The sequence below is a fragment of the Physeter macrocephalus genome, chromosome 9, assembly GCF_002837175.3.
Source record: "Physeter macrocephalus isolate SW-GA chromosome 9, ASM283717v5, whole genome shotgun sequence".
Lineage (NCBI taxonomy): Eukaryota > Metazoa > Chordata > Mammalia > Artiodactyla > Physeteridae > Physeter > Physeter macrocephalus.
Window position 1 is genome coordinate 80,002,016 of NC_041222.1, and position 21,605 is coordinate 80,023,620.

Consider the following 21,605-nt stretch of genomic DNA (forward strand, 5'->3'; position numbering starts at 1 on the left):
GGCTCCGGACGCGCAGGCTCAGCGGCCATGGCTCACGGGCCCAGCCGCTCCGCGGCACGTGGGAACCTCCCAGACCGTGGCACGAACCTGTGTCCCCTGCATCGGCAGGCGGACTCTCAACCACTGCGCCACCAGGGGAGCCCTGCCTTTGACTTTTAAAATAACTTTCAATTTTAGAACAGTTTTAGATTTATAGTTTGACCCAAAAGAAAATACTGAGAAATCCCATATCCCTTACACTCAGTTTTCCTGTTAACATCTTACATTAGTATAGTTAGTACATTTGTCAGAATTAATGAACCAATATTAATGTTTTATTAACATTATCTTTAGGTCAGAGTTTATTCTGATTTCCTCAGTTTTTCCCTAATGTCCTTCTTCTGTTCCAGGATTCCATCCAAGACACGACATTACATTTAGTCATCATCCCTCCTTAGGCTCTTCTTGGCTGTGACAGTTTCTCAGACTTGCCTGTTTTTGAGGACCTTGACAGTCTTAAGGAGGACTGGTCAGGTATTTTTGTCAAATGTCCTTCAACTGGGGTTTTTGTCAACTGTTTTTTCAAAATTAGACTGGGGTTATAGGTTTGGGGTAGGAAGGCCACAGAAGTAAAGTGCCATGTTCATCACTTCATATCAACGTGACTTATCCCTGCTGATGCTGACCTTGATCACCTGGCTGAGGTAGTGGCCGAAAAGTGACTATTATAATTTACACTTGGCCAGAGAAAAAGTTGGTTGATACCAAGTTCTACAGCTATGAGGACATTATTTAACTCTCACCTATGTAGTTCCCCTCCCCCAATGGATTTGGAGGTAAGTGAGATGTGCATTTTATAAAAGCACGCGATAGATCATTGTGCTGGGGTGGGCCCTGAGGGGATGGCACCCAGCAGGTGACAAGCAAGTCCTCCCCTGCTCTCGGCCACACCCAGGCTCTGGGAGGTCTTCTGTCTGAGCCCGAGAGGGCAGACTGACAGGCTGGCTGCGTGGTCTGCCCACCCCACACACGTTGTTCTCCTAGAACCAAGAAGAACCTTGCGGGCACTGGTTACTGAGGTTCTTGGCAGTCCCACTGGTCACTGGGACTTTCTTCATGTTCACATTCAAACAGAGCCTGCCCTGGAGGGGAGCCGGAGGGGGCCTCTGGGTACTGGGAACATTCCTTTCTTGATTTGGTTGCTGGCTGCATGGGTGTTTTTGGTTTGCAAAAATTCATCAAGCTATACCTTTCTGTATATACCTTATATGACAGTAAAAAATAAGAACAAAAACAGAAAAAAACCTAACTCCAAGAACCAGCACGTTGTTTTTTTTTTTTTTTTGAGATGAGCTCATAACATAAAATTTGCTATTTTAACCATTTTTATATGTACAATTCAGTGGCATCAAGTACATTCACAATGCTGTGCAACCACCACTACTATCCATTTCCAAAACTTTTTCATTATCCCAAACAGGAACTCTGCACTACTCCCCAGCCCCTAATAACCTCTATTCTACTTTCTGTCTTGTTTTCCATTTTGTTTGGCTTGGTTTATAGTATATGTCCTAGTGGGTATGGAGTGGTACCTCATTGTGGTTTTGATTGCATTTCCCTAAAAGCTAATGACGTTGAACATTTTATTCATATGCTTATTGGCCATTTGTACATCTTCTTTGGAGAGATGTCTAAATTCACTGCCAGTTTTTGAACTGGGTTGTTTTACTGTTGTTGAGTTGTATGAATTCCTTTTATAGTCTAAACACTAAACATTAAACCCCTATCAGATACGTGATTTCCAAATATTTCCAAGTATAAATTCGAAATTTTTCTCCCATTTCAAGATTTGTCTTTTCACCTTCTAGATAGTGTCCTTTGATTTGCAAAGGTTTTTATTTTGATGAAATCCAATGTATTTTTTCTTTTGTTGCCTGTGCTTTTAGTGTCATTATTCAAGAAATCATTGCTGAGTCCCATGCCATAAGCGGTGCTCACGTTTGCTTGGACCGTAAAGAACCGCTCAGGTCAGCTGGGCTTTCAGAAGGAGCTCTTTGTAATTAGCAAACTTTTTTTTAAAATTAACAAATGAAATTCTTTGAGCCACTGCAGTGACCATATTCTCACTGAAGTCTTGTTTCTCTTCATGAGGAGGAAGAGTCATGAACTGTAACTGAAAGACGACAGCCTGGGGAGACAGACAGAAGATGAGCTTTCACCGTGGGCCCTGGCGGTGAGCTGTGTGACCTGGGAGAAGTCCCCTCCCCTGTCGGAGCCTTCCTTTCCTCTTCTGTGCCATGCAGGTGTCGCATAGGGCAGGCTCTGGGTCTGGCCCAGCTGTCCCCTCCCGGCCTGTCCAGCCACGTTTGGACAGCATCTTGGTACCCACACTCTTCAAAGGCTGGGTCCTTGGGTGATAACCCACCTTTTACCTGGGATGACAGTGAGAACCGGGACGACAGCGAGAACCAGGATGCCAGAAAAGGGGAGACTTACGAGCGTGATGACTTCCTGGGCAATCGCGTGGCCTCCGGGAGCCCAGAGCAGGAAGTTCAGGAGGAGGCGCCTGATCAGCTGCTGACAGGCAGGCGGTCTGGGAGCTCCCTCTCCGCCCTCTCCAGCTGCTGCCTGCAGATCCCTGGCCGAGAGGGTTGGACTCCTGAGCAGCTTCATGAGGCAGCTGAGCACTGCCTTCACCTCCACCTGGGAAGTACAATTTCAAAGGGAAGAGATTAGGGAAGAGTCGGGACACGCAGGTTGTAGGATGACTCAGTTCTTTGAAGCAACCCCCAGAAACAGGAGAGGACTGGCGCCCGAGGGAGGGCAGATGGGGCGGACCGTGTTCAGGGTTTACGCACTGCTCCACACAAACCCAAATGGGCGTCATGGAAATTTCTTGACTTTCTTTCGTCCTGCTCACTAAGCAGCCAGGGCATCATGCCAGGAATTGACCTTTTTTTTGTATGAAAGGAAATGGAGAAAAGTCCTCAGCAGAATGTAGTCAGATTTTTATATTGTGGGGAAGAGAACAAAAGGCTCCTTGAAGAATTGCTCACTATCACAGCCACAGGTCAATTAAAGCCCGGTGCTCAGACCTCCGCTGAGCCAACGTGCTGATAAGAATGAGGTTTGCCTTTCTGCCACCTTCGCGGGGAGGAAGTGCGTGCGTACACACACACACACACACACACACACACACACACACACACACAACCGATTTGGTTTAGACACTGGGACACTGTTCATACATGTTTAAAGCTCAAGCAGAGGTCACAAGTCTGTGGAATCCACATAATAATAGTGGCTGTTATAGGTCTGTGGGTTGTTTTTGCATAAAAAATATTTATTTCATGCTGAGATTTCTGTTTGCTCTAAGAATGGTACATCAAGTTGTGACTTGGAAAACAGTAAAAACTGAAAGCTGTAGATCCAAAATGCCACATGGAACTCATGAAGAGCTATGTTCCCTCATTTTCAAAAGAATACTTAGCCCTACTCTGAAAATTCCCATGACCAATTTTATGGATTTTATGTGAGTCGTTTTTTTTCCCTGGAAGTTAAGGCTTCATTCAATGAAGTCTGTCATAAGCTCCAGTACACTAGCAGTGCTGTGTGAGCGACTCCAGCCACAAGGCAAGACAGACCGTGAGAAACTGCACCCCAGGGCCCTTCTATGCAGGAGGGCAGCATCCCTCACCCCCTCTTCTCTTGTCCGGGACCAGCCTGCCCTTGTCTGACAGCGTCTACGGGGGCCCACGGCTGTCCTGCACCTAGGTGGGTCTGCAAAAATGTCAGGGCTTAGGAAGCAATGCCTCCGTATCCATTTTCTTCCTGACTGCAATTTGATTTTCTCCTCTCGTCCAATATTCCCTGAGGCTTGTCTTCCTTTCTCTTTCACTCCAGGCCATCTTTTCCTTCAAATACCTTCCTCACTTGCCCAAAACTTTAATGCTTTCTAAAAATCTTTCCAGGAGAAAAATATAAGCTTTCTTGTCTAAGTATTAATTTTTATCCTGCATTATGGAAATTTATATATGCTCACTGTAAAACATTTGAACAAAAAAGTAAAAAGAAAAAAATCAAAATGACTATAACTTCACTATCCAAAGAGACTCGTTGAAAGTGAGGTTTACATCCTTATCATCTTTTTTCTATGCATTGTGAACACAGCACTCACTATACATAAGGTATTCTAGAGGAGTTTTCACAGTTCACTATAAGCAATTTACCATTATCTATAGCACAATTTCTTTGATAACATGATTTTTCATGGTAGAATGCTATTCTGTTGTTGTAATACAGCACAATTTATTTAGCTGATATCCTTACTATTGAAATGTAGGCCATTTTCAGTTATTGCAGTTACAAACAATGCTGCAATGATCTTGTACATAAATCTTTATATGGCTCTCTAACTACTTCCTTAGGCTAATTCCTAGAAGTAGAATGACAGGGTTAAAGAGTATGAACCCTCACCTAATTCTTAAGAGTATACTAACATAGACAGTTTTTGTTTTTTATCAGGATTTAATTCAAAGTTAGCAAAAGACGATGAACACTGGCTGGCAGAGAACATGGTTTGCAGAGTGGAGCGGGTCTCTGAGCAGGCCGTACGCATCCCAGGCAGGAACGGCTGCTCTTTGCCCCACCCCCTCCCAAACCTGAACCTCAAGGATGCCCAGCAAAGGTGACGGTTCCAGTCACAGAACACTGCTGCGTACAGTCCAGTACCGTGATTTAATTATGCCTTTCAAGGCAAAGGCACAGAAATTGTCAAGCTCAGTCAAATCTTACAATAATCATGCTTTCAAAGACAGTTCACAGTTTGTCAAGTCATCCAACAGACCATCAAAGGTCAGGAGAGCGAGAAGTATGCACTACTAGTTACACTAGGAAAACTGGGCCCCATTTGCTCCCTGGGATGCCGCACAAACTGGTGCCTCAGGTTGAGCACCGAGAAGGAAGAGGAAGGAAACAGACGTACTGGCACTAAACTACTCTGAGTGAGCTAATCTGTTTTTATCCAGGCTGCCAAAGCACCCCCTGAGTAAGAACCAGGCATACGTTTTATTAAAAAAAAAAAAAAAAAAAAAAGGACCAACTTAACTAGTAGAAAGATAGGCCAATGCAGAACTCTCTAGAAAATAAACATTATTGGACAATTTATTTCTCTACACTTCAAAAGTAATCTGTCAGCTTCTATGATCGATTTGGAATTTAACATATAACCTACCAATTTAGCTTATACAGAATCAAATATAAAGTGTATATAAAAAGGCTTTAGAAATCATTAGTACTTCATACATTTTAATTATTATTAAAATTAAGATAATGAAAAATTGGATTCTCTTCAATTAGTTTAATGTGATATTTTAAAAGGGAAAAATAGGCTTTCTTTTTAACCAGATAGCAATTCTGAAATACATGTTAATTTCTAAAAAGAATGTTCTATTTTTGATCCAAAATCATCACCAAATTTCAACTTTTTAAAATCCCAACTCTTTTCTTTCTCCTGCCATATAACATGCTTTTAAACAAGTAAAATATACAGCCATATCTGAACTAGTCTCTTTTTTTCAAACAGAAAACATCAAGCAAATAGGAGCACTGCTCTCTACATAAAGAAACCTGCTCCCTTTAATTATTAAAATCAGCAAAAAGTGCTGGCAGTTGAACTTTTAAAAACCAGCAAATAAATGTTTGCAAGGAAGGCGCAAATGCCTTTAATCAAAACATTGCTCCTGTAATTATTATATTCCACACAAAATAACAACTGTCTCTGCCACAGACAGTTAGCCACTCCTGTACTTTGCTGCTCTGTTATTTAGGAAATGACCAAGTCCTTTTTCAGAAGCTAAGTGGTTAATATCTGTGATTACTTCTGTAAGAGTTCTAAACAAAGCCTGTACTGTGAGGATCTATTGACTGATCCAAGAAAGGAGTTAAGTCAAGACGGAAGCAGACAGTGCCAGGCCACTGATCAGAAAGAGGACGAGCGGTCAGACCCTGCATGGCATCCCCTGGAGGGAGCGGCCCCAGGGCCAGGCGTGCCTGTGAAGCATGACAGAGAGGCAGTGACCAAGAAGAGATAAAATGACCCAGGGATGGAAGGGTGCCTCCCAGGACAGCAGGCAGCGCCTGGCCTCCAGTCCACTCCTGAGGGCAGGAAAACACCTCGACCACAGGCCCAGCTCCCACTCACTCGTCCAGGCGGATGTCTGCATGTACCTGCTGAGGTGCCTGGGGGTCAGTGAAAGCCAAACCCACTGCAGGGCCCCTTCCAGCCCCTGAGAGACTGATCCTGAGGCCGCACACCATAGGCCTGGACACCCACCATGGTTTGTGCTCTCTGCTGATGTCCAGCTCCTGGACTGCAGCTGAAAGCCAGGAGCCACAGCAGGGCCTCTGGAGCTTCAGCCTCAGCTTCCGACGTCATTAACTGCTCAGCCACCATATCAGCCCATCCTCCAAAGTGAACGAACAAAAACCAGCTCTCAAAGGGGCCTCCGTAGGACCTGGAACAGAACCAAAACACATGGCAGCCGGGCAACTTGATTTCTTTTTCCTTTAGGTTCTTAAAGCAACTTATGTTTGTGAATGGTTGGCTTCAATTGTTCTTATCCACTGAAGTACAACTTGCAAGGAATACGAGTTAGCCTCAGAAAAAGAGCTCACAATGCCGCCCTAAACCTGTCACAGGACTTTCAATGGCATGCCTCTCAAAACCTCATGTGCCCTGAGGACCTCAGACATTTAAATCTTTAAATCAAGGTCATCCAGGGACGCTGAGTGAGCACAGGCCTTCGAGAAAGGAAGGTTTGGGCCCATGATCATCAAGAACGATGCAAGATGAGAACCTGCGGGCCCACCGCTCTGCCTTCTGCGTGGCCTGCACAGCTGGGCTGCTGTGTAGAGTGGGGCCCCTCTGCCACCAGGCAGCCACCCAGGTAGCCCCGAGCAAGAAACAAGGGGGCTCCCTGGGGTCCAGACGGAGACCAGAGAAGGGACGCAGGCCGAAACACGTGCTATTCCTTTTCTCACAAGACAAAAGATTCTGGTCAGTATTTTGGCAATTATGAATTTTTAATGAGCTGTATATTGTACTCTTTTTTGTCATCAAGTATATATCAATGCTGAAAAGTTAAAGCTTTTGTGAAGCTATCCTTTTGTCACACAGGGAACCGGGAGTTGCAGTAAAGGGTAGGCTCTGCTTAAGGTAAAAGGACCCACTAATTTTCCATAGTGACAGTCCTAGCAGTTTAACATCTCCCCTGGGAGAAATGGAGCAGGACTGGCCTGAGATTAACATAGAGCAGAACTTTCCTTCTGAACTGGGGAAGCTCCTAGAACAGGAAAGCTCTGAGCCCCTCTGCAGTGCTCCGTCTTTGCTGGATCTGGGTGCGTGGCCCTCTGCTTGGCCCGTGGAACCCCCAAGCCAGCACTGTTCCCGCCTCTCCTAGTCACTGCTTTCCTCCTGTTTAAGTCCTCCCCGAAAACAAGTGATTAAATGTTCTGAAATCTAACCTGCAAAACAATGACAGAAAAGGAGGAGGAGCATTAGTCTTACTCCCTCGTCCCCACAAGAGGGAGAGCTGACGCTCCAGGGGCCACACGAGCAGTGGGCTGGGTTATGTCTCAGAAGCAAGGAACCAGCTCCACGGGGTCTCCTTCCTGCAGGCCTCACGGACGAGTAAGCTGAGCAAGGGCCCCCCCCCCCCACGCTCGCTGCTCCACACGGGCACCCCTCCTGGGTCACAGCTCAAGGCCTGGTCACTCTGCAACTGAGTGTGCAGTGCAGTCCCATGGGGCTGGCTGAGAAGGTGCCTAAAGCTTCTCACAGACCCCTCCCCGCAGGTGGCCCTGAAGCCTAGTTGAGGCAGATCTGGGTTAGGCAGGAGCCCTAAGAGCTTTGGGGTCTAGGCCCTGCTCTTCAACAGAGACAACCAGAAGGGGTGTGTATGGGGCTGCCAGGGTATGGCAGGTCGTTAATATGGCCAATCCTCTGACCCCCCACTTGGCTGACAGTTCTGTCTGTCTCCTCTACTGGTAAGAGTTTGGGGGCAGGGTCGGGGAGGGAGGCTGTGTGAGTAACTGGCACCCAAACCTGCATCAGTGATGATGAACAGAAGAGCACCAGCCATAATGTGTGATGGCTCAGTAATGAGATTATAGAGAATTTCAAGAAGGAAAAGTGGCAACAAATAAAGACAGTATTAGTAGGCTAGTATAGACAATGAATAAAATATATATACTCTAAAAGCAAAGAAGTTAAGAGGAAGCCGAAGGGTACTATGTTACAAAGAACTTAGCAAAGCCTAAATGTGAATGCTTCTAGGGTAATAACACATAGAAGAGGGTACCTAATATCATAATGTTAGAAATTACTTTATGCTAGAAAGGATTTTCTAATTTTAGACAAATATTTATTACAAGGGGGAGGAAAAGAAACATTTCATCCTACTTTGCAGGAGGAGTTTAGAATTTCCTTCCCTAGAGAGGTAGAGAAGACCGAAGGGCCCAGAGAGGTGCCCTTCTCGTTCTGCAGGCCAGGGGTTACAGCATGTGAGCACTGCTTTTTTCCTAAGTTCTATTTTTTTTATTGTTATGCTTGTACATTTCAAAGCCTAACACTAGCCATTACTCAGAACAGTTTCTATGCCAGGTATTTACACATGCAGCCTATTTATTCTGAGCTGCTCACAGTGCTTCTTCCACTTCTTACTCAGCAGTGTGCTTACCTGTTTGGGGATGGAAACAGACCAATACAGCCATACCTCATTTTACTGCACTTCACAGGTAATTGTGTTTTTTCACAGACTGAAGGTCGTGGCAACCCTGCTTTGAGCAAGTCTATTGGCTTCATTTTTCCAACAGCATTTGCTCGCTTCCTGTCTCTGTGTACATTTCGGTGATTCTCACAATATTTCAAACTTTTCCATTATATTTGTCATGGTGATCTGTGATCAGTGATGTTCCTTTTTACTATTGTAATTGTTCTGGGGTGCCATGAACTGTGCCAATATACGATGATGAACTTAATCGATAAACGTGTTTGTTCTGACTGCTCTACCAATTGTCCGTTTTCTCTCCTTCTCCTTGGGCCTCCGTAGGAAACACAACAATATTGAAATTAGGCCAGTTAATAACCCTACAATGGCCTCTAACTGTTCAAGTGAAAGGAAGAGTGGCACGTCTCTTACCTTAAATCAGAAGGTAGAAATTATAAAGCTTAGTGAGGAAGGCACGTCTAAAGCTGAGATGCGCTGAAAGCTAAGCTTCTTGTGCCAAACAGTTAGCCAAGGTGTGAATGCAAAGGAAATGTTCTTGAAGGGAATTAAAACTGCTACTACAGTGAACACATGAATGATAAGAAAGCAAAACAGTCATTGCTGATATGAAGAAAGTTGTAGTGGTCTGGATAGAAGATCAAACAAGCCACAACATTCTCTTAAGCCAAAGCCTAATCCAGATCAAGGCCCTAACTCTCTTCAATTCTACGAGGGCTGAGAGAGGTAAGGAAGCTACAGAAGAAACGGCTGAAGCTAGCACAGGTTGGCTCATGAGGTTTAAGGAAAGAAACCGTCTCCATACATAAAAGTGAAAGGTGAAGCAGCAAGTGCTGGTGTAGAAGCTGCAGCAAGTTATCTGGAAGATCTAGCAAGATAATTAATGAAGGTGGCTACATTAAACAACAGATTTTCAATGTAGACGAAATAGCTTTATATTGGAAGAAGATGCCATCTAGGACTTTCATAGCTAGAGAGGAGAAGTCAATGCCTGGCTTCAAAGCTTCAAAGGACAGACCAACTCTCTTGTTAGGGACAAATCTAGTTGGTGACTTTAGGTTGAAGTCAATTCTTATTTACCATTCTGAAAATCTTAGGGCCCTTTTAAAAATCTACGTGTGCCTGTGCTCTATTAACAGAACAACAAAGGCTGGATGACAGCACATCTGTTTACAATATGTTTTACTGAATATTTTATGCCCACCACTGAGATCTACTGCTCAGAAAAAAAAATTCCTTTCAAAATATTACTGCTCATTGACAATGCACCTGGTCACCCAAGAGCTCTGATGGAGAAGTACAGTGAGATTAATGTTGTTTTCATGCCTGCTAACACAACAGCCATTCTGCAGCCCATGAATCAGAGTCATTTTGACTTTCAACTCTTAACTGTTTAAGGAGTACATTCCTCTGAGGGATCTGGGCAAAGTAAACTGAAAATCTTCTGGAAAGGATTCACCATTTTAGATGCCATTAAGCACATTTGTGACTCATGGGAAGAGGTCAAAATATCAACATTAACAGGAGTTTGGAAGAAGTTGATTCCAATCCTCATGGACGACTTTGAGGGGTTCAAGACTTCAGTGGAGGAAGCAGCTGTAGATGCGGCAGAAACAGCAAGAGAACTAGAGTTAGAAGTGGAGCCTGAAGATGTGACTGAATTGCCGCAATCTCATGATAAAATTTTAATGGACGAGGAGTTGCTTCTTATGGATGAACAAAGAAAGTCGTTTCTTGAGACGAAACCTACTCCTGGTGAAGCTGCTGTGTGACTGTTGAAATGACAACACAGGATTTAGAGTATTACATAAACTTAGTTGATAAAGCAGTGACAGGGTTTGAAAGGAATGACTCCAATTTTGAAAGTAGTTCTGCTGTGGGTAAAATGCTATCAAACAGCATTGCATTGAAATGACAACAAAGGATTTAGAATATTACATAAACTTAGTTGATAAAGCAGTGGCAGGGTTTGAGAGGATTGACTCCAATTTTGAAAGAAGCTCACTGTGGGTAAAATGCTATCAAACAGCATCGCATGCTACAGAGAAATCGTTTGTGAAAGGAAGAGTCAACTGATGTGATAAACTTCATATTGTCTTTTTTTTTTTTTTATTTTTTTTTGCGGTACGCGGGCCTCTCACCGTCGTGGCCTCTCCCGCTGCGTCCCCTGCATCGGCAGGCGGACTCTCAACCACTGCGCCACCAGGGAAGCCCATATTGTCTTATCTTAAGAAACTTCCACAGCCACCCCAACCTATAGCAACCACCACCATGATCAGTCAGCAGCATCAACATGGAGGCAAGATCCTCCACCAGCAAAAAGATTATGACTCACTGAAGGCTTGGACAATGGTTAGCAATTTTTAGTAATAAAGTATCTTTAAATTAAGGTATGTGCACTGTTTTTTTTAGACATAATGCTATTGAACACTAAATAGACTACAGGATAGTATAAACATAACTTCTATATGCACTGGGAAACCAAAAAAGTCGTGTGACTCACTTTATTGCTGTGGTCTGGAACGAAGCCTGCAATATCTCTGAGGTATGCTTGTAATGCCTTCCCCTGTCAGGCCTGCTCAAAGGGAAGATAAGGATCCAGAGCAAATGCGTGTGAAACAGACCTACGAGTCATCAGTGTTTGCTTACCCATGAGTTTGGTCTTCAACTACTTCTTTGAGCATTTCAGAGATATGTTTCAGAGCCTGGTGCCAAAGTCCCTGTGGGATATCTGTGGGTGGAGAGAGCCATCAGAGAGGAGCTGAAGAAAAGTCAAACCTATTAGGAATCATTTACAGCTAAGACCAGAAGAGGCCTTTTGGAGGAAAGGCCTTAATTTTCCTGGCCCACAGAATCTGTACCACCGCTCTCATGCTGATCCCAGCCAGAATCTATGTCTCTGGCCTAGGAAGAAAGACCTGTCAGTGTTACACAGAGCTAAACTCAAAGGCTCTTTAACTCGGGTACATGGGAGTGGACAGAGACTGCACAGGCAGCCCACCATAGGGTTTACAAAGGCTATGTGGAAGATGCCCCAGGTGTTTTTCTTTTCTACTCACCTACCCCCTCCTCTATATCACTAGTAATCTGTGATTTCAACATACATGGAGATTATAATAAAATAATCAACAAGGAATTAGGAATGGGCTGCCCAACTGTTCTTCTACTATTGTGATGAATTTAGAATAAGATTTCAGGTGTATAGTTTAAAAAAAAAAAAAGGTCAGAAAAAAATACATGGGTATCATACAGACAAATGTCTTTTCTTTAGTTTTTCTGGTTTCACAATTTTCCCATGGTCTTAAACACTTCTGAGCATGTATGTATCTGTAGTTCTAAACAACATCTGAAAAAGGTTACCATATTTCCATGTAGTGATAGGTTCTGTAGTTAAATACACGAGAAAGATAATGTAAGTGATACAATAACCACTACTACCCCACAAATGTTAAAGAATCATAAATTATCTCTCTCCCTCTTCTGAACTCCCATAACTCTTGAATTGCAGGCTTTGAAGGCATTTTTGTTTTCTTCTTTTTATTAGTTGTTTAGATATGTATTTTATGTCTCCTTTACTTGTAGCTCCTGGATAGTCAGGGCTCATAAGTGACCCATCTTTTATGCCTACAAGACTTTACAGTGGGCACAAAATCAATTTCTCATGAATAGAAGATTCTACTGTTAAAAAACACTTCAATTTGTGAATGTAACATTATTTTTCCAAATGTAATATGCAGAAAACTGTTCTAGGAACTAGCAGAGGTAGTCTTTTGTTTATAGATTTCCAAATTTAAAAAATAACAACCCCAATACTTTTGCCGGAGCTCATTCAGCTGCTCACATAGGCTGACCTTAGGCTTTGCTGATCTGACTTAGGCTGTGAGATGTGGCCCTGGAAAGTGAATTACTGACTTTTCTGTCTTGTTATTAAAGTTTTCCCATTGTGTCCCCACAGGTTAAGTTCCACAAAACAGTTGACTAGAGATCCCAACAGGCCCATCACCACCTCCACCTCTAGCATCTGAGAGGACAGCATCAAGTGGGTCACTTTGGGTGAGAACCTAATCTTTTAGAACAAGGAAGAGGAACTTTGATTTTGTAAAATGCTCTGAAACCTCGAATCATACTTTCCTCAAATGAATTTACTTACTCAAGTCTCAGGAAAAAGCCAGGGAAAAAAACAGCATAAAAAGGAAATATTATGGATTCTTTTACTCTTTTCTCTCCTCTTTCCTTCCATGGTCAGATGAATGCCTTTTTCTACGTCACAGAGTCTGTCTTGTGTCAGTGTTGCCTCTGCTTCAGATTTCAGGCTTTAGACGGGAAGGATGTCTATATTCTCTATTTCTGAAATGTTTCCTAAACAGGAGCCCACAGGCATGTTAACAGATCAACATCAGTGGAATCAGGGCAGACTCATCACTTCCCCAACTGGATATGGCCTCTGGAAGGCTGGCAAATGAAATCAGAGAGGGCTGTGGTCTAATACACTTACTGAATTCTTTCAAAAGGCTTCCCTTGGCTTGGTTAGGAGAAATTTCCACTAAACTTCCTTGGCTTCATTCATCATTTTATCTTTTCTTTTGCAACAGGGGGCACAGAGTAGAAAGAATGAAATACAAATAAACATACTGTTTTATTCCAAATCAGCCAAGTTTTAGCCTGTTCCTGGCATCCAGGTAGATCTGGCTGGCACGAGCAGAGGCCTTGTGTTATCCAGAACAGACTATCAAAACCCAACTAGAGGCCATTTTGTTCTTTTTTCTTTCTTTTGGTAAATGATTGTAACTGGGAAGTCAAGCAAATTCTCACATCAAAATCCACAGAATGTGAGACCCTGAGAGCTTAAAGGATGTTAGCAATGACCAATTCCCTTTACAGATAAGGAACTGGGAGGAAACAGTTATAATTTAATCAGTGTATTCCCAGAAGTTATTTTAACATGGGCAGAATCAACCTTCACATACCTTTCGGGTGTTGGAGTAGCACCATGACAAGAGACGGAGAAGCATAAGGAAAGTAGGTCTTGAATGCAAACTTCAGCTACAATAGAATCAAAAATTCAAAACCATTTGAACATTAGCATTGGAAAGGGTATTAAGAAAATACAAAATCTTGCATCCTCTGCCCAAAAAAGACCCTCTACTTTATGTGGTCAGAATGTTTCCTTGCACACTTATTAAAAAAACAAACAAACAAACAAAACATTCTCCTAATAATCTTGTAAATGTGTTCCAAAAAATTAAACCTTTTTAAAGTCACCTTCTAGGACTTAAGAAAAATAAAGTTATACTCCTGATGTCTATATATCAGTTCTTCACCTCGCATGAACTCAATTATATACACAAATCTTCTATTTAAGTGAGAGTTTCCAAGGCAGTTGTGAGATGGTTTTTTTAGAATCAAAAAAGCATAAAACAACAATGGTGCTCACAATACTTTGAGGGCCAAAGCTCTATCCTATCTATGCCCTCAGAAGGCACAGAAGTTTTGAAGTACTTTTGTAAAAAGTTGAGGTAAAATCTATAAGCAGTGAAGTGCAAGGGCTTTAAGTGTACAATTTGATGACTTCTAGTAAATGTGTAAATCCAATGTGACCACCACTCCAATCAAGACACAGAACATTTCGATCACCCCAGAAAGTTCCCTTGTGGCTGTTATAGTCAATCCCTCCACCCCATCCCGGCAACCAATATTTTATTTCAACAAGAGAGAGTAGTTTTGTATTTTCTTGAATTTCACACAAATAGAATCATAAGAGGATGTATTTTTTTGTGTCTGGCTTCTTTGGCTCAACATGTTCTTCTGCAACTCATCCATGTTATTGTGTATGCGGAGTTCATTTAAAAAAAAATTGCTCTGAAGTAGTCATTGTATGAATATACCATGATCTGTTTATTTATTCTCCCATTGATGGGCACTTGGGTTGTTTCCAGTTTGGGGCTGTTATGAATAAAACTGCAGTTAACATTCACATTTATGTCTTTTTGTGGATATGTGCTATCATTTCTCTTGGGTAAATACCATAGGAATGGAATTAGTAGGTCATAGAGTAGATGCTTGTTTAACTTTATAAGAAACTGCCATGTAGTTTTTCAAAGTGGTTGTACCACTTCACACTCCCATCACAATTTGTGAGAATTTCAGTTGCTCCACATACTTGTCAACTTTTGGTATTGTCAATCTTATTAATTTTAGCAATATTAGTGGGTGTGAAATATTACCTTATTATGACTTTACTATTCATTTTCCTGATGTGTTTACTGCCAACTTATACACATTTTTTGAAGTGTGTATTCAAGTCTTTTGTCCATTTTTAAAACTGAGTTGCTTCTTATGTTCTTGAGTTGTAAGAGATCTTTATATATTCTGGATACAAGTCCCCTGTCAGATATATGTATTGAGAATATTTTTTACCTGCTGGTGGATTGCTTTTTCATTTTCTTAAGGATGTCTACAAACACCAGAAGTTTTAAATTCTGATGAAGTCTAATTTATCCATTTTTCTCATATTGCTAGTGCTTTTCTTCATTCCTTCTAAGAAATCTTAGATTATCCCAATGTCAAAAAAGATATTCTCTTCATTTTCTTCTAGGAGCTTTATGGCTTTAGCATTTATTTTGAAGTCTATGATCCATCTCAAATTAATTTTTGTGTCTGTGAGGTAGAAGTTCATTTTTTCCTACCTGGATATCCACTTGCTTCAGTGCCGTTTGTTGAAAACTTTCCTTTCCCCGTTGATTTTCCTGGCATCTCTGTCAAAAATCAGTTGACTACATATTAATATATGTATGGATCTATTTCTAGACACTATTCTGTTCCACTGTTCTATCCTTTTGCCAATACCTCACTGTCTTGGTCTTGATTACTATAGCTTAAAGTCTTGAAATCAGGTAGTTTGAATCCTCTGATTTTTTTTTTTTTTTTTTGCCTTTGAAATCTTTTATTGTCACTTTGGTTAAGGAATAAGTATTGTCTCACAGTGACCTATGGTCTTATTTGACCAAGTGTTTTAAAACTTTTTGACAAACTTTCCAAAATATCAAATTTTAATTAAAGTTTTGATTTCCAGCTAACTTTGGGATACCTTAGAGGTCCCCTGAGGTATCTCAAAGAGAAATATTTAATGAAGATTATTTCGTATGTTAAATTAAATATAATCAGATGTTTAACCATGCCTTTTAAGTCTTTTGTTATTTACAGATATTTTTGTACTATGATGCTGTTACAAAAAGTGCTTCATCATCAGGGAGATTCATGGAAAGGCTATGGAAACCGTTACAACAGTTCCACATCAAGATGATGGCTATGCGAGGATTCCAGCCCATACCAACTTAAAACAAGGAGCTGTCCTGCCCCTGGGGCCCCTAGATCAGGCATCCAGAGATTTTTACTTCCTGACAGGCCCCTACTCAGCCTTGAAGCAGTTACAGAAGATGGACCATTGCCCCTCTGCTTCCCATAAGAATATGGGAGTCTGAATTTTTTTTTCTTTTGTTTTTTGCAAAATTGTTCTGGCTATTGTAGGCCCTCTGCATTTTCATATAAGTTTTAGAATCAGCCTGTCAGTTTCTGTTTTGAAAACCATGTTGGGATTTTAACTAGGATTACATTGAACCAGGCATCTCAACAATTCATGAATATGGTTTCTCTCTTTATATGTTTAAGTTTTCTTTAGTTTGTCTCGCCAATGTTTTATAGTTTTCCAAGTAGAGGTCTTATACACCTTTTTTTTTTTAAAAATAAATTTATTTATTTAGTTAGTTTTGGCTGCACTGGGTCTTCATTGCTGCGTGCGGGCTTTCTCTAGTTGCGGCGAGCGGGGGCTACTCTTTGTTTCGGTGCGTGGGCTTCTCATTGCGGTGGCTTCTCTTGTTGCGGAGCACGGGCTCTAGGCGTGCGGGCTTCAGTAGTTGTGGCATGCAGCCTCAGTAGTTGTGGCTCGTGGGCTCTAGAGCACAGGCTCAGTAGTTGTGGCACACGGGCTTAGTTGCTCCATGGCATGTGGGATCTTCTGGGACCAGGGATCGAACCCGTGTCCCCTGCATTGGCAGGCGGATTCTTAACCACTGTGCCACCAGGCAAGTTCCAGGAAAACTGATACACCTTTTTAAAAATTTACTTCCAAGTGTTTTATGTGTGACTGTGGATTTGTCTATTTCTCTTTTTACTTCTGTCAGTTTTTGCTTTGTGTATTTCAGAACTCTGTTATTAGGCATATATCCATTTGTAACTGGCATTTCTCCTGATGAACTATTGCATAATTATAAAATGTACCGTTTTTGTCTGGTCATACTCCTTACCTTGAAACCTAATGCATCTGCTGCTAGTAGATACCAGCTTGCTTGTGCTTATTATTTACATTACGTATCCCTTTCCTTCCTTTTAACCTATCTGTGTCTTTATAATTAGAACGGGTCTCTTGAAAACAACATATAATGGGACTTGGTTTTTCATCCAGTCTGACATATTTGCTTATTTATTTATTTATTTTTGGCTGCGTTGGGTCTTCGTTGCTGTGCACAGGCTTTCTCTAGTTGTGGTGAGTGGGGGCTACTCTTCCTTGTGGTGCGCGGGCTTCTCACTGCAGTGGCTTCTCTTTTTTTTTTTTTTTTTTTTTTTGTGGTACACGGGCCTCTCACTGCTGTGGCCTCTCCCATTGCAGAGCACAGCTCCAGATGCGCAGGCTCAGCGGCCATGGCTCACGGGCCCAGCCGCTCCGCGGCATGTGGGATCCTCCTGGACCGGGGCACGAACCCGCATCTCCCACATCGGCAGGCGGACTCTCAACCACTGCACCACCAGGGAAGCCCACAGTGGCTTCTCTTGCTGCAGAGCACGACTCGAGGCATGCAGACTTCAGTAGTTGTGGGATGCAGGCTCAGTAGTTGTGGCTCACGGGCTCTAGAACGCAGCTCAGTAGTTGTGGTGCACGGGCTTAGCTGCTCCATGGCATGTGGGATCTTCCTGGACCAGGGCTTGAACCTGTGTCCCCTGCATTGGCAGGTGGATTCTTAACAACTGCGCCACCAGGGAAGTCCCATATTTGCTTTTTTACTAGTATATTTAGTTGATTTTCACTTAGTTTTTGTAATTAATGTACTTGTAGATATATTTGGGTTTATCTTTTTATATTAGTTTCTTTTGCCCCATCTATTTTTTGTTCCTCTGGCAGCCCACAGCTCTGTCTTTTGACACCTCAAGTCAATCAGATTGTGCCTTGAGTTCTGGCCACCCCCTCACCCCTCCACCCGCTCAACGCCCCCTCCACCCCTTACATGAGAGCCCTCATGGAAAAGTTAGAAGATTACCCAATGTGGTTTCCTTTTTCAAGGGTTGAATCCCCTCCAGTTTTAATCTGCTTTGGGGGTTGCTCTCCAGTACCTTCAAATAGTTTTTAAAAATATTTTCCCCAGAGTTTATAGTTTTTAATCTGTGGGAGATTTAGTCTAGTACATTATTAAACTCTGCACTACTGGCACCAGAACCTGAACTGATTTGCTGTTTGTACTGGAGCCATTCGTTATGCAAGCTCAGAAGAGAGGCTTGTCATGACAGCCTTAAGTTTTTGCCTACTAGTCCGACTGGGCACATTGATGGAGCTACACTGTGCTCTCCAACTAAAACAAGGGTGAGAGGAAAGGATAAAAAGAGAATGAGAAGCACTGAAGATAAACATTTCTGACAATGGGAAAGAATGTGGATTAATGGGATTTCTCATAAACTGCTGTGGGGAGGGACTTCCCTGGCGGTCCAGTGGTTAAGACTTCGCCTTCCAATGCAGGGGGTGCTAGTTTCGATCCCTGTTCAGGGAGCTAAGATGCCACATGCCTCGCGGCCAAAAAACAAAAACATAAAACAGAAGCAATATTGTAAAAATTCAATGAAAGACTTTAAAAATGGTCCACATGAAAAAAAATGTAAAAAAAAAGATATCATTCTAAAAAAAAAACAAACTTCTGGGGGGAATGTAAATTGGCGCAAGCATGTATGAAAACAATTTGGCAATATCTGCCAAAGCACTCCTAATAACCAGCACTTCCAGTCCTCAGTATATGCCCCAGAATGTTCAGAGCAACACTGTTTATGAAAGAAAACAAAATCTGGAAATAATCCAAAAGCCCACCACCAGGAAGATGGCTACATTGTGGTACACTTTCCCAACAGAGCACTACACAGCAATCCCCACCAGGACCACGACCAGGCACAGCACAGAGCAATTCTGGTAGCACAATGCTGGAAAGAACAAGGCTCAAAAGACTACATACGGTGTGCTACTCTTATCTGTTGTTTGTTTTACAAAGTGCAAAAACAGTCACAAGTAAAGAAAACACGGTTTATCAATCATATACACGTGATCAAACTATTTTCAGAAAAAGCAAAGGAATGATAAACAAAAAATCAAAACAGCAGCTACCTGAGGGGAGAAAGTCAAAGTGACAGGACAGAGGAGGAGCACGTAGATACCTGAAAGTTGCTACTAGTGGGCCAGGTCTTGTTGGATGTCAGGTTGGTAGATATTCATTTATTAAGAATGAATATGTGGATGGATGGATAAAACACCGAAAGAAAAGAGGGCCATGCATGGACCAAGTAGGACAAAGGATGTCATGCATCAGGGATTATGATTAATCTACAAAGGGGCACTCAGGAAGGCAGGGGATTGATGATGAGAATGGCATCGACTAGAAAGGCAGGCAATCAGGAACAGCCCCATGAAAAGAAATGACATAACAAATGTGGATGAAGGCATTTGCAAAGTTAAGAGGTTATTGCTCTTGTATCCTGAACCCAAGGTGAGGGCAGTGAATTCCTGTTTCTTTTTGGATCCCTGCCCTGCCTTCCACCAGAACCCAATCTGTGCCCCTCACACCAGCAGACACATGTAGCCTGGGCAGGGTACTATTTTACATTAAAAGTGACTGTAAGAACAGTTCAACCAGTCCAAATCTAAAGTGCCAAGGCCAACCCTGCAACTCAGGGGAAAAGCTGGTAAGGAAAACAGACTCAAGCTAACGGTACAGAGCAATACTTCTTTCACCGATGCCCTCCGCCCTAACCTAGGTCTGTTCCAGGAGTCAAAGGCACAGGTTTTCTAGAGGTCAGTTCCTAATTGGAAATACTAAGAATATTCACGGAAGATAAAAGATATTTATAGTTATGCCTCAAAATAAGCGTGAGGGCCAGCCAGTGCCTTTCAGCAGAGCTCTCCTCCCCAATTCCAGGCTGGGTACCATTGATAGTGCTGTTTGCTACAGTCTAGCTAACTTCCCTTGGGAAAGAAAAGATGGGAAAAAAGCATCATAAATATTTATCATTGTCTTAAAAAACAGAAACCTCTGCTAAAACCTGAGAGGTTTCTTCGCGTAGGGAGTGTATGGGATTGTAGTACAACCAAGCATCACAGCAGTGCTCTCCTAAGTCAAACTGCAGAAAGCATACCAAGGGACCATGACATATCTCACAGGAAACTGCAGTGGACTTGGGCACTTGAACAGGCAAAGCACTACACAGACATTAGGTCTGTGGCCATCAGAAGTACAGGCCAGTTAGAATGCCCAAAGACAAAAGCTCTCTGGTAGAAAAGGCTCCTGTTACACAGGTCACTCTAATCCATCAGCTGCCTCTGCTGACGGCCCCCCAGTGCAAGTCCTCCTGCAGATCCCTAGGTCCAGCTTCTTGCTTACTGAGTCCAACTGACACCTCTTGATCATGACCATTCCTAGCTCCTCGTCTACAATTATTCAAATATTTCCTTGTCACTCTATCTCCTTTCTCCCCTGGAACCCAATTCACATTTAGGTCTCTGATATGAATGGAAACTAATAATTAAGAATGTCCAGTATTGCTTTGTAATAAGTGGCATTTCCTTCTTAGCACATGCCATATAGACTCCAGAATATCTCTCTCTAGCCTGGGAGGGGCAGAGTCCTGCTTGACAAACACCATACAACACAGGGCCCAGAACGTTCACCTTCTCGGGGTGTCACGTGCTGGCATGGCAGAGTTCTCTGTGCAGCAGTAGATAAATGCTTCTGGGTACCAGGACACAGGACAGACAGGAATCATCTTGATTTACTTTCAATTAAAATGGTTTTACCTTTGCTGGGATTTTCATTTGGAAGCTTTCTTCTTGAACGAAACAGTCTATCAAAATCACTGAAAATAAAGTGCTCCTTTCTGGTGATTAATCAAATACTCTTAACAGCTTCTTTTCTTTGGGGGAATGAATAATATCTGCAATATAACGAACCTGCTTGTCTTCTTTTTCCAGAGCTTCTACAAAGCATCGTGTAAACACTTGGATAGCAGCTAGTACTTCTAGGGCTCCATCAGTTTCCAGGAGTGCGTACCTGAGCAACGCAAAGCCAGATCACAACACATTCAGTGATTAACCTGGCAAACACGTGAACCTGAACATGTAAAAGGGAAAAATGGAAACACTTTTTTGTGCCATAAGCTTCAACAGTATCTCAACTCATCAGTTTTCAGTCCTTGCGTGAAATCCCTTTTCTAAAGATTTTCTTTAAAATTGCAAACATGCAGAGCTCCCTTTCTTGTTTTTTAAGTTATTAAGCACTTCATATCCCTTCCACATGGGCCTGGAATGCTCTTTACAAATATTTGCACACTGTATGCCCAGAAATGCAACATCCACAGAACTTTTGCTTTTGCAAGTGGAGAAAGAGGTGCCCCCAGGGTTAAAATGGCTCAGTCAAATCCACCCAGCAAAGTGGTGGAAGAATCTGCATGTTCCTGGTTTGTTTTCTGTGAATTTTCACACAACTAACTTTTCTTTATGTTTGTTTAAACAATAACAAAAAAATCAACTGAAACTTT

General features: G+C 42.4%; 1 protein-coding gene across 10 annotated transcripts in view; it reads right to left on the minus strand.

The window, feature by feature from the left end:
- FANCC (FA complementation group C) overlaps positions 1-21,605 on the minus strand; it is a 325,534-nt gene that overhangs the window by 3,263 nt on the left and 300,666 nt on the right. For 8 of the 10 annotated variants that reach the window (XM_028494116.2, XM_028494113.2, XM_028494115.2 and 5 more), the window contains 6 exons: positions 21,019-21,118; positions 15,452-15,520; positions 13,733-13,808; positions 11,415-11,496; positions 6,314-6,494; positions 2,476-2,682 (listed from right to left, as the gene is read on the minus strand). In XM_028494116.2, the coding sequence (XP_028349917.1) occupies positions 2,476-2,682; positions 6,314-6,494; positions 11,415-11,496; positions 13,733-13,808; positions 15,452-15,520; positions 21,019-21,118 (715 nt within the window). The remainder of the gene's footprint in view (positions 1-2,475; positions 2,683-6,313; positions 6,495-11,414; positions 11,497-13,732; positions 13,809-15,451; positions 15,521-21,018; positions 21,119-21,605) is intronic. The other 2 variants (XM_024132862.3, XM_024132860.3) reach the window with 1 other exon arrangement.